Source organism: Myxine glutinosa, chromosome 6 (genome assembly GCF_964187855.1).
Source record: "Myxine glutinosa chromosome 6, kmMyxGlut1.1, whole genome shotgun sequence".
NCBI lineage: Eukaryota > Metazoa > Chordata > Myxini > Myxiniformes > Myxinidae > Myxine > Myxine glutinosa.
Window position 1 is genome coordinate 90,069,918 of NC_136266.1, and position 12,679 is coordinate 90,082,596.

The 12,679-nt window shown below is 47.4% G+C and overlaps 1 protein-coding gene across 5 annotated transcripts in view; it reads right to left on the reverse strand.

The window, feature by feature from the left end:
* Positions 1 to 12,342, reverse strand: part of LOC137430100 (V-set and immunoglobulin domain-containing protein 10-like 2) — a 199,108-nt gene extending 186,766 nt beyond the window's left edge. For 4 of the 5 annotated variants that reach the window (XM_078780093.1, XM_078780092.1, XM_078780091.1 and 1 more), the window contains exons 1-3: positions 12,171 to 12,340; positions 11,272 to 11,598; positions 6,346 to 6,615 (exon numbers count right to left, since the gene is read on the reverse strand). In XM_078780093.1, the coding sequence (XP_078636219.1) occupies positions 6,346 to 6,615; positions 11,272 to 11,598; positions 12,171 to 12,225 (652 nt within the window). In that variant the 5' untranslated portion in view covers positions 12,226 to 12,340. Of the gene's footprint in view, positions 1 to 6,345; positions 6,616 to 11,271; positions 11,599 to 12,170 lie in introns of all 5 variants that reach the window. The other variant, XM_068120655.2, reaches the window with a different exon arrangement.
* Between the last annotated feature and the right edge of the window lie 337 nt (positions 12,343 to 12,679).

The following is a 12,679-nucleotide window of genomic DNA, read 5'->3' on the forward strand; positions in this document are numbered from 1 at the left end:
CCTGTGGTGAGTGTTACAGAGGGTGTAACGGGAGAGTGTGCGCGAGAAAGGTGTGTGACGGACAGGTGCATGGGGAAAGAGTGCGCTGTCAGAAGTAAGGAAGAGTGTCCACCTGTGGTGAGTGTTACAGAGGGTGTAACGGGAGAGTGTGCGCGAGAAAGGTGTGTGACGGACAGGTGCATGGGGAAAGAGTGCGCTGTCAGAAGTAAGGAAGAGTGTCCACCTGTGGTGAGTGTTACAGAGGGTGTAACGGGAGAGTGTGCGCGAGAAAGGTGTGTGACGGACAGGTGCATGGGGAAAGAGTGCGCTGTCAGAAGTAAGGAAGAGTGTCCACCTGTGGTGAGTGTTACAGAGGGTGTAACGGGAGAGTGTGCGCGAGAAAGGTGTGTGACGGACAGGTGCATGAGGAAAGAGTGCGCTGTCAAGAGTAAGGGTGAGTGCGCTGTCAGGAATGGAGGTGAAAGTAGTGAGAGTGACATGGAGCGTGAGTTAGTTGTGACAGGTGAGCGAGGATGTACACCTGGGATGGAAGGATGCACACCTGGAATGGTAGAGCGTGAGTGGGAATGCACGCTGGAGTTGGTGGTGAGGCACGTGGATGGGTGTGCGAATGAGGGCACACCTGTGATTGTCACAGAGGAGGTGACAGAGGAGGGGGCGCGAAGCGGTGTATTGGTGAGGTGTGCGAGCAACGAATGTGTGCCAAAGTGTTCGGTGGTCAGGTGTGTGACCAAGGCTGTGAGTGGAATGAGGGTACCTGGGTGTGTAAGGAAGGGTACGAGGAGCATGGGCACAGCTGGATGTGTGAGCAAGGAACGGGCCGCGGGGTGTAAGCATGCAGGTGAAGCATCGACGGTAACCAGGTTAGAGGTTAGGTCGACTTTTAGCCGAAGCGGGCCCTCGGTGCGTGCCGGGCCTCGCTTTGAACGGCCGCGTCCGTGCTCCACTAGGTGGAGCGGGCAGCTGGATAGGAAGGGTCGTCATGGCGACCACGTTTTGTTGAGACGCGCCGGCAGGTCGAGATCGGGGCATTGGATGGCTCCACGCCGAGGTGGTGCGTGGGATCTCGGCCCGGGTAAGCCCCCGTCCCTGCCCCGAATGCCGGACGCATCCAGCCGCTGGCACAAAACAACCAGCATCCATTGCTTGGCTTTACGAAACCGGGCTTTGGACAGGGATTGGCGCACCGAGAGGTATTAGTGAGTAGAATGGGTGATGAGGTTAGTGTTTTGGACCCAAAATCAGAGAAAAACAAAATTTGATGATTGGCAAGGGATTGGCAGTAGTGATTGGCAGATGATGGGCAGTGATTGGCAAATTTTCAATTTGTTGCAATTTGATGTGCAAAATTGGTAGTGAGAGACCCCCGATGTGGTGGGATGGCAAATCCACCATCCCTCACAGGTGGGGGGCAAAGGAGCAATAGATTATGGGGTGTATGGCAGTGAAAACTAGCCCGGGTGGGTTAGGATATGGTGTGTAGGGATCTAGAGAAGATGACATTAGGTGACGTTAAGTTAGTTAGTGACTGATACCTGTAGTGGGGACGCAGGTAGATTAGTATGGATGATAATGACGTGGGAGCGCAATAGTTTAAAGGGACGACTGGGAAGCGCAAGTGTCCGAAGGGAGTAGTTAGCTGAGATGATGCCGTGTGTGTGAGGATTGAACAGGTGTAATTGCACAGGTGTGCAACTGGACAGGTGTAATTGCACAGGTGTGCAACTGGACAGGTGTGATTGCACAGGTGTGCAACTGGACAGGTGTGTGGAGCAGTGTATGAGTAGTGAGTGTGTGGATCAGCGCGAATGCGCTTGGGGAGAGAAGGGTGCAGGTGGCACCAGGTGTGAGCACAGGTGTGCAGGTACAGGTGTGTGGAGAGAGTTGGAGTGAGTGGTACGGAATGGTGTGCATGGTGCAAAGGTGTGGATGGGGGAAGAGTGGACCCCTTTCACGAGTACCCGGGGCGGGTAGTGTAAGTGTTAGGTAGAGGGTATAGGTAAATTGTGGTTGGATATTGGCATTTGTGGTGCGGTTGCAGAATGGTGTTGTGGATGGGTGCATTAGTGTTGTGGAAATGGCTGGGCGTGTAGCCTGTTAGTGTGTGTAGTTGGTTGGGCACTCCACCACTGTGAGGATGTCGGCCAGGTGAGGCCGCAGGTGGGCTCTGGGAGCCGGTAGTTGTGAGTGGGTGCCTGAGGATCCCGGGTGTGGATCGGGCAGCCCAGTGCCAGAGAGGGCACGGAGTGGGGAGAGAGCCAGAGGGCCTTCCCCAGGTAGTTAGGGTAGGGTAAGGAGCAGGTAAGCTCGGAGGCAACTGCAGTGGTGGAGGTGTGCAGGTGGGTAGACCCACTGGGAGAGGTACACGCCACAGCCCAGAAATTGTACGAGGGCACCGGGAGATGAATCGGGGGAGTGAGACCCCAAATTGAAGAGCACCACAGTTTGGCCAATGGGAATTGGTTTTTAGAACCCATAGTGTAAGAGGGCCAATGGTTTGGCCGGAGGAAGACCCCGGGTGGTGTAAAGTTGTTAAAGTCATTTAGGAAATAGTTAGGATTGAAGAACCTGTCGCACCATACGCAGCCACTTACCTGTGGTGATGATGATGACTCCACACCTGTGTTTTCTTTGTTTTGTGCAGGAAATGAGATTGCTGTGAGGATTTGTGAGACGCATCACGACGTGGATGAGACATTGGGGTGATTCCATCTCTCCCTCCCTAGGAGGGACTGATGATGAATTGGTAATGGCAAATTTTGATGAGAGTTGAAAATGGCAAATTTGATTGGTTAGGAGGGAGAGAAGACGAATTTGGGTTATGGGAGGAACGGGGAAGACAGTAGGGATGTTTGTTGATTTGTAAAGTAGATGTTTATGAGTAGTGTTGTGTTGTGTGGATACAGTAAGGGGTAAGGGAGGGGCCATGTAGGTTACCTGGTGGGGGGGGGGCGTACGATAGGAACGTACCTGTCTCACCTGGTTCCCATGTGCCCCCAGTGTGCATCACCTTACATTGCGTGCACTTTTGCGCCCTTACCACCTTACTCACTTGTTTCTTCTTTTGTCTCCCACCTCCGAGGATCTGGCTTTGGGGTAGAGAGAGAGGAGAGAGAGGTGCTGGCTACGCAGTTGTGGGCCTGCACTTTCGCTGTTGGCTGCCTGGATCGATACACCATATGGACCGCAATGTTTGTGGCCACCCACAATGGACCGCAGCTCTTTTGCGGCCAAGCACCACCCGTGGAAGGACCTATGGGTCAACGTGGCACCTATGCCATAAAGGTGAACCACTGTTAATTAACACCAAGTGCACCACAAGAAGAGCAAGAGACACCTGCAGGGTTAGGGGTTGTCGAATTTATTTTTCTTCCAATGAACAATGGTGACTGCACCGATTGGTGGTGGGGTGGTGCTGTTGATGCTCGGGAAGGGTGCTCTGCACGTTATTAAAGGCCGTCGGCCACAGAGCACTCGTGGGTTGGTGTATCGATGCTGGCAAGCGCGCTCTCTCTATGCATAACATCTGCATGTGTTCCTCCAAAAACAGGTCCTGGATCGTAGTGTAAATAGCAGAATAGTCTTGTAAATAATGCTCCCTACCGGCTGTATGTTTAGTTTGAGAATTCTTTCCGGATTCGGTTATCCTGTGGGTGTGTTTCTGTGAGGAGAAGGGTGCAACGTCGCAGGGGGACATATTTACTCATTTGTGAATATCTGTAAAACTGTCGCACTCAGGGTAGAGTTAATAGTAGAGGGAACTACATTGCGTGCCACACTAAAGTAGGTAAAAATTTATCGGGTCGGGACGCCCCGAGGGTAGAGAAGGGTGCAATGTTGCGAATATGGAATTTGGCCTCCATATCCGCTTGTAAATATTCCCCTATTTTCTCCAATACTCCCCAACTTTCCCCAGTCCCCCATTCCCTAGTCCCATTGCATGTAAATAACAATCAGTAGAGCCGACCTTCCCCTTATTCCCCCATTAAATGTCGTGCCCAGGTCCACCGCACCACACGTAGACAACTTTCGGACATCTTCCTAGTTATTCTTATTCTATGTCAGTTAAGGCCTCGTTTCCATTAATTATGACTCTTCGTTGCACCAGAATGTGATTATATGGCATCAGTAGTGAGTTTAGGACCTTTCCCATACCTCCTCCCATCTTCTTCCCCAAACAACAACAATAACAACAACTACAACAACAATTACAACAACAACAGAGGAGATGGCGGCGGAGCGGGGGAGGATGCGTCCTCACACCGGCTCGATTAGCTCCAGACCATGCGCTCCACGGGGTTACCCCGAAGGGGCTGGCTGTCAGCTCCTCGTCAGGGGCGGAGCCAGTAACCCCCCCCGCACGCACCCAATGAGAAGCAACGTGCCGATTCCACGAGGCGGAGCTAACGAGCCGAGGGCGTGTCACTCCCCGCCGGATATACGCAGCCGCTTGCCGGACGTGACGTGAGATGCGCCTCAGCTTGGAGACTGGAGAGAGAAGCCACCGCCACCCCCAGCGCGACGATACCTCCCCGCATCTCTGGACCGGACCGAGTCGATTCTGCCTTGAGCCAAGAGTGCACCTTGAGCCATCGCGACCTGCCTTTCCTTTTCATCAACCCCCGTGTGAGTCAGCATTTTGTCCCGTGTGTCTGTCGTCTGTCCGGGGTTAATATAAGAGTGTGTCTAAGTGCCTGTCTTCCTGTAATATACCTCTAGCCCCTGTAATCTAACCTTTTTCCGTACGAATATACTTGAGAATCGAAACGTTGGTGTCGTATTGTGTGATTGTAATCCAGCCGGGTGTCTTCTTTTTCTTATTGAGCCAGCGTAGCGCGACTTCGTCAACGGCGAGTATAGTCGGGTAATTTGTGCGGACACGACGGCCATTCCGCTCGGCCCACTTTAACATCAAAGTCGTGTCTGTAACAATATATACTTGTACCAAGTTTAGTCAAAATCCCATCATATAATATATGCATGTACCAAGTTTAGTCAAAATCCCATCACTGATCCCATCACATTCACCGTGATTGCTTCACCGTTGGGATGGTATTGGGCAGGTGATGAGCAGAGTCTGGTGTCCTCCAGACATGACGCTTAGAATTGAAGCCAAACAGTTCAATCTTTCTTTCATCAGACCACAGAATCTTGTTTCTCACAGTCTGAGAGTCCTTTAGGTGCTTTTTTGCAAACTCCAAGCGGGCTTTCATGTGTCTTTCACTGAGGAGAGGCTTCCGTCTGGCCAATCTGCCATAAAGCCCAGATCGGTGGAGTGTTGCAGTGATGGTTGTCCGTCTGGAAGTTTCTCCCATCTCCACACAGGATCTCTGGCGCTCCGCCAGAGTGACCGTCGGGTTCTTGGTCACCTCTCTTACCAAGGCCCTTCTCCCCCGATTGCTCAGTTTGGCCGGGCGACCAGCTCTAGGAAGAGTCCTGGTTGTTCCAAACTTCTTCCATTTAAGAATTGTGGAGGCCACTGTGCTCTTCGGAACCTTCAATGCAGCAGAATATTTTTTGTAGGCTTCCCCAGATCTGTGCCTCGACACAATCCTGTCTCTGAGCTCGGCAGGCAGTTCCTTCGACCTCATGGCTTGCTTTTTGCTCTGATATGCATTGTCAGCTGTGAGACCTTATACAGACAGGTGTGTGCCTTTCAAAATCATGTCAAATCAATTGAATTTACCACAGGTGGACTCCAATCAAGGTGTAGAAACATCTCAAAGATGATCACGAGAAATGGGAGGCACCTGAGCTAAATTTCAAGTGTCATAGCAAAGGGTCTGAATACTTATGTCAATGTGATATTTCAGTTTTTCTTTTCAATAAATTTGCAAAACTTTCTAAAATCCTGTTTTCTCTTCGTCATTATGGGTTATTGAGTGTCGCTTGATGAGGGAAAAAAAGAATTTAAACGATTTCAGCATAAGGCTGCAACATAACAAAATGTGAAAAAAGTGAAGGGGTCTGAATACTTTCTGAATGCACTGTATACTTGTACCAAGTTTGGTCAAAATCCCATCACATAATATATACTTGTACCAAGTTTAGTCAAAATCCCATCACTGGTTCAAAAGTTAGTGCAGTAACAAAATTTTTACTTTATGGGTCCTCTGGCCTTTGACCTTTTGATCCCATAAACCAATCCGTTTATCTTTACATAATTTATACATACTTGTACCAAGTTTGACTTCGATCCCTGCAGCCGTTCTTAAGTTATCAGGGTAACAAAACCTATCAATGACGGACGGATGGATAGCCAGACAAAAAAGCTGAAAACATGTCTCTGGCGACGGGCGGAGGCATAAAAAACGGGATTTGCAAATAATATGTTAAAATACGTACAGTAAACATTGAGCTTCTTCTTGTCGATTTTCTTGCTGATCTCGTTTCTTGCAATGCAGCTATAAACTCCATCATCACTTTTATCTGTTTTCTTGGAGAAGATGAATTTTCGAGAATCGTTCACTTCCTGTGTCATATTGAATTTCTGGCCATTCCTTTGCAATATGGTTTTAATGTCACTGCCATTATTGACAATGCATGTGAACTTGACAGTCTGTCCTTCAGCGACTTCAGATGGTGAGATGTCTAATGATGTTGATTCAATTGGATCTTGGAATGGAAAGTATACACACAAAAACACACACACACAAATCCATGTAAGTATATAATCTATTCCAAGATATATTTGAAGAACAAATCAGCCAACCCTCCCCTCCCCCTTCCCTCCTCCCCCTCCCTTTCCCCCCTCCCCCTCCCCCTACCCTTCCCCCTCCACCCTACCCTCTCCCCTTCCCCCCTCCCCTTCCCCTCCCCTCCCTTTCCCCCATGCCCCTCCCTTTCTGCCCTACCCATTCCCCATCCCCCTCCCCCTCCCCCTCCCCTCCCCCTCCCCCTCCCCTCCCCCTCCCCCCCCCCCTTCCCACGCCTTCTGCCCCCAAGCCCTCTCCCTCCCACACTTCTCTCTGCTCTCAAATGTTGTGGTTGTGTGCTTCCCCTTCTCTCCCCATCTTGTCTGCCGCTCCCTCTTTTTGTATATTTTGTTTGTCTGGTTGATTTGTTTGTGAAATAAATGTTAGTTCTTTCACGAGCCTCGATTCAGTATATAAAAAAACAAAAAAAACAATGGATATGCATTCCCCCAATTTTATCACAGAGAAAAATCGCATACTTTGCCTCATTCATTTCATCAGGTCTCAAACCAAGCCACGGCAGGGCCCGTCCATTTATCAAACCATCAAAACCATTTATTGGTCCTCTACCAATGGAACACAAAGAAACAGCATCAGACCTTAAGCATGCCATCAACATTGATAACCAGATGAATCCAAATTCTTCACCGGCATGATCTAGTATTACTGTATGTTGATGTACATGAGTAGTTGTGTGAACACACAGCCCGTGAAAAAGGCTGAATGCCTCAACTCTGTGCTTGCTTCAAAATCTTGCGTCCAAAACTTAGTACTCCATGTACCCACCATACCCAGTCGAACCCAGCTACTCCTGGGCTCTGTGTCCTTCTCTCCCAACAAGGTGGAGAAGTTTCTGTCAAACCTCTACTCCGATTCGGCAACTGGACCAGATGGCATCAGCCCACGGGTCCTAAAATCCTGCTCTGCCGCTCTTTCACACGCTATCTCTGTTCTCTTCACCCTCTCTTTTGCTCCAGGTCATCTGCCATCTGCTTGGAAATCAGCCAACATTACCGCTTTACAAAAAAAAGTGCAAAAACAGATCCTTGCAACGATAGACCAATCAGCCTGCTACCAATAATCAGCAAGGTAATGGAATCAATCATCGCTTCTGACATTAAATCCTTCCTCTTCTCCAATGGCTTGATCTTTGATCATCAACTTGGGTTCAGACCAGGTCACTCTAATAATAATAATAATAATAATAAAGGAGTCTTATATAGCCCCATCAAGCAGAGTAAACTACCCTCATGGCGCTTTACATTATCATGCGAACGCACACACACACCGCACACACACACACAAACATACACACACACAGACACACCTTCACTCTTGCCCTATTCCTCTCCCTCCCCATTCAAAACCCACACATGTGTACTCCCCCTCCTCCTCCCCTCCCTCCCCCGCACATGTACACAGACATACTCTCGATCTCTGTCCCACCTCAAACCAAAGGGAAAGCAGGACTTAGACTTTGAAAGACTTGTGAAACAGATAGGTTTTGAGGGAGGTTTTAAAGGCAGGAAGAGAGTCGACATGTCGAACAGAGGAAGGCAAGTCATTCCAGAGCAGAGGTGCAGCAAAGGAAAAGGATTTCTCGCCAAACGACTTGGTGCTGGTGCGCGGCGGCTCTAAGGTCATAGATTCGTCGCTTGAACGAAGCCGTCGCCGAGATACATAGAGAGTGAGCAAATCGGAGAGATAGTGAGGTCCCGCTCCACACAATGATTTATAACATCGTGCGCAAATTTTGTATTGCACACGAGCAGAGACAGGCAGCCAGTGTAAGGATTCAAGAAGCGGAGTTAAATGGTCAGACTTCTTCGCCTTACAGACAAGACGAGCGGCAGAGTTTTGAACCTTTTGTAACTTATCGAAGAGAAACTGAGGGCAGCCAGCATACAAAGAATTACAATAGTCCAGCCTTGAGAGGACAAGGGCACAGACCAGAGTTAGAGCAGCTTGAGGAGTAGGAAAGTGGCGAATGGATGCGATCTTTGGCAGCTGAAAGTATGCTGATTTGCAAGTTTGAAGTACTTGCTTGGAAAATGTCATGTTACAGTCGAAAACCACACCAAGGTTCTTGGCCGACGACACAAAGTTTACATCGGCTTCACCAACATTTCACCAACTCTACCCTGGACCTGCTGCTTTAACAAAGGATGGATGTCCTCAATGCCACAAAGGAGATCAGAGCCATCTCCCTTGACATATATCATGCCTTCGATTCAGTCCTGCACCACTCTCTCCTCACCAAACTCTCCTCCTATGGTATCCATGGAAATCTCCACTCATGGCTCGCCTCTCCTGTTGTAGTCAACGTGTGGCTTGAAATGGAATTCTCTCATCTCTTCTTCCTGACCAGGCTGGAGTTCCTCAAGGCAGTGTTGTGGCCCTGTGCTTTTTCTAATCTTCATCAATGATCTCTTTGACTGTTTTGATTTCTACAAATGGAAAATCCTGTTTATCCTTTTGCTGATGATTCCACCTTCTGCCACTCCATCTCTCTTCTCTCAGATCGGCAGGCAGCAGCCTCTTCATTCTCGGCAGACTTGGATAAAATTACAAGCTGATCAAACACGTGGAACATGTCTTTCAATCCCAACAGATCTCACACTTTCACCTTGTCTCTCTGAAAAGACCATCTGGAAAACCTTCCCATATACTTTCGAAACAATCCTCTCGATGAAGTTGTACCACTCAAGATGTTGGGTCTCACTATCTGGCATGATCTTTCATGGGAAAACCACATTTCCAAGCTGATCTCCAAAGCCAGTCGCCGACTGGGGATCCTCCGTTGTGCGAATTCCTTCCTTGGCACTACTGAGCTGCCCACCACATACAAAGCTTTCATCTGCAGCTCAATGGAATACTGCTCTCCCCTCTAGGCTGGTGCACCTACCTCACACCTACCTTGGCTTCACGCTGTAGAAACCAAAGCTTTCAAAATCGTTGGAATCTTCCGCAATGAAACTGATTATGAGGACCTTTCACTCTCTCACTGCAGGCAGGTTGGTGGTCTTTCTATCTTCTACCGACTACTCTCTGGCCTTCTACCCCCTATCTCTGTCTGTGTTCAATCTTGGTTTCATGAGACCACAGAATCTTGTTTTTCACCGTCTGAGAGTCCTTTAGGTGCTTTTTTGCAAACTCCGAGCGGGCTTTCATGTGTCTTTCACTGAGGAGAGGCTTCCGTCTGGCCACTCTGCCATGAAGCCCAGATCGGTGGAGTGTTGCAGTGATGGTTGTCCTTCTGGAAGTTTCTCCCATCTCCACACAGGATCTCTGGAGCTCAGCCAGAGTGACCATCGGGTTCTTGGTCACCTCTCTTACCAAGGCCCTTCTCCCCCGATTGCTCAGTTTGGCCGGGTGGCCAGCTGTAGGAAGAGTCCTGGTTGTTCCAAACTTCTTCCATTTAAGAATTATGGAGGCCACTGTGCTCTTGGGAACCTTCAATGCAGCCGAAATTTATTTTGTTGGCTTCCCCAGATCTGTGCCTCGGCACAATCCTGTCTCTGAGCTCTGCAAGCAGTTCCTTCGACCTCATGGGTTGGTTTTTGCTCTGATATGCATTGTCAGATGTGAGACCTTATTTAGACAAATGTGTGCCTTTCCAAATCATGTCCAATCAATTGAATTTACCACAGGTGGACTCCAATCAAGGTGTAGAAACATCTCAAAGATGATCATGAGAAATGGGAGGCACCAGAGCTAAATTTCAAGTGTCATAGCAAAGGGTATGAATACTTATGTCAATGTGATATTTCAGTTTTTTCATGTTAATAAATCTGCAAAACTTTCTAACATCTTGTTTTCTCTTTGGCATTATGGGGTATTGAGTGAAGATTGATGAGGGAAAAAATGAATTTAAACGATTTCAGCATCACAAAATATCAACATAACATAGCAACATAACAAAATGTGAAAAAGTGAAGGGGTCTGAATACTTTATGAATGAACTGTATATAGGGGGGAGGCTTAATAACAGGGTAATACGAGAAGGCCCTGTCTCTCAATGGTGAAGAATCACTTTTAAAATTCTCGTATCCGATCTGGATCTTCAGCAAAATGTAATCAATTCTTCCGCGTCACACACCCAACCTGTCCAAAACGTTTTGTCTGAATCGGTGCATAACTTTTTTGAGATATCGTGCTCACAGCCAAACCAACAAACAGAGAGGGGTGAAAACATAACCTCCGCCCACCTTCAGTGCGGAGATCATAAAGGGGGAGATAAAAGGTCTAGGGAATAACTAATCATGATGGCGAGGAATGCTACAGGAGTCATTGAAGACTCCTTCGTGAATGCTTTGATTTTTGGGCTTTAGTCTTACATTTTGTCTTACTTTAGCTGCTTGAGAATGGGATGAACTGCTGTGGGACATGCATTACATGCTCTTTGCCGATACATTATGCAGTGTGATTACTCTTTGTCAATGCATTACATGCATGCCGGGATATATTTACAAAAGCAGGTCAATATTATCGATCACCATCCAAATAAAAAGCAAATAAAAAGGTCACATTGGTATTGCATAACCCAGATGTACAAGCGATGTCGTAAAAGTCTTACCTTGCACTATTAATGTGATAGTCGCTAGATTTGTGACTTCCATGTTCTTGATTTTTCCTTCGATGGCTATTTCGTATATCCCACTGTAATTTTTGTTCACCTTTTCAAGCATCAAAGATCCATTTTTTAATTGCTTCACAACAATGTTATGCGTTCCGTTAGTCTTTAATCGCTTTGATTCTAATGTCGTGCTATTCTTCTTCCAATGCCAACGTATTTCATCAATCCTTTCAAAATCGTGGGACATATTCAAGAGAACCGATTGGCCCACTGCTTTGTAGAGGGACTTTTGAGGAAAACGTATTCTTTCATCAGCTTCAGTGAGCACTGTGGGTGGAGGAGAGTGATGGGTCAGAGTAAATTACATTTAACTCTTATTGATAAAATGTTACTGAGATGACAATCTACAACTTCTTTAACGGCCCCAATTTTTCCCAATTTAATGTGGGGCTGGCTGGGGGAAATTCTTGCCCCAAGCCTTTCAGGAACTGCTGGGCCAGCCTTGCGTTCCACTGAAACTGACAGGTAGGAATTTGTAATTTGTTCAGTGTGTTGGTGATAAGTCCCCTACTCTCTGCGAAAGACACCATGGCATCTTTAGTGTCCAGAAATGGCTAGTGCTGGCAGGCGGGACCCCTGGCGTATATATCTCTGAGCGACCCTGCCAACACATTATATTGAAATAACAATACTAACGGGTGAAAGTTCAAATTAATCTCATGTTTGACAAGATTACTGTTGGTCAAGTGAATAAATATCAAAATTAATACCATGATTACTGACCCCTTTATGCAAACAGAACTCCAGATGTGCTTAATCAAACACAGGTTTTTTTTTAATTTACAAAGATTTCCAACTTGAACAAAAAGCATTCTACAAATGAGAAAAAAATGACTCACCCAATAAAGCCAAATACATCAAAACGCACAGACTTCTGGAAGTTTGAAACCTCATTATGGCAAATTCAAAAACGTTGTCGCATTTAATTTTGTCGATGTCTACCTTTCAGAAATACCATTAGTGAAACTGTCTCGCACAAGTAAAGCAACGAATATGTGCAATTGTATGAACAGGAAATGGGGCAGAGTCCTCACTTCAGTAGGAAGGGGTGGGTGGGGAGTTCGTATGGAAGTTGTGGTCAGATTAAATGCAGGAACAGAAACTGAGAGTCTGGATTATATGCCATATGCAGTAACACTTTGGGATTTTTGGAGGATTTTTACCTGCATTCATAACCATTGGAACTGACTGTTACATGTTGGTGCAGGGGAATTCCATAAGTGGTTGACCATATTTTAGCTGCTACCGGTTGTTTACAACCTGTGTCATGTTGATTGGTTGGTTCAGTAAACTGGCTATCCCCACAATAACTGCCTATCACGAACTGCTGGAAGTGGTGTCAAGAGTG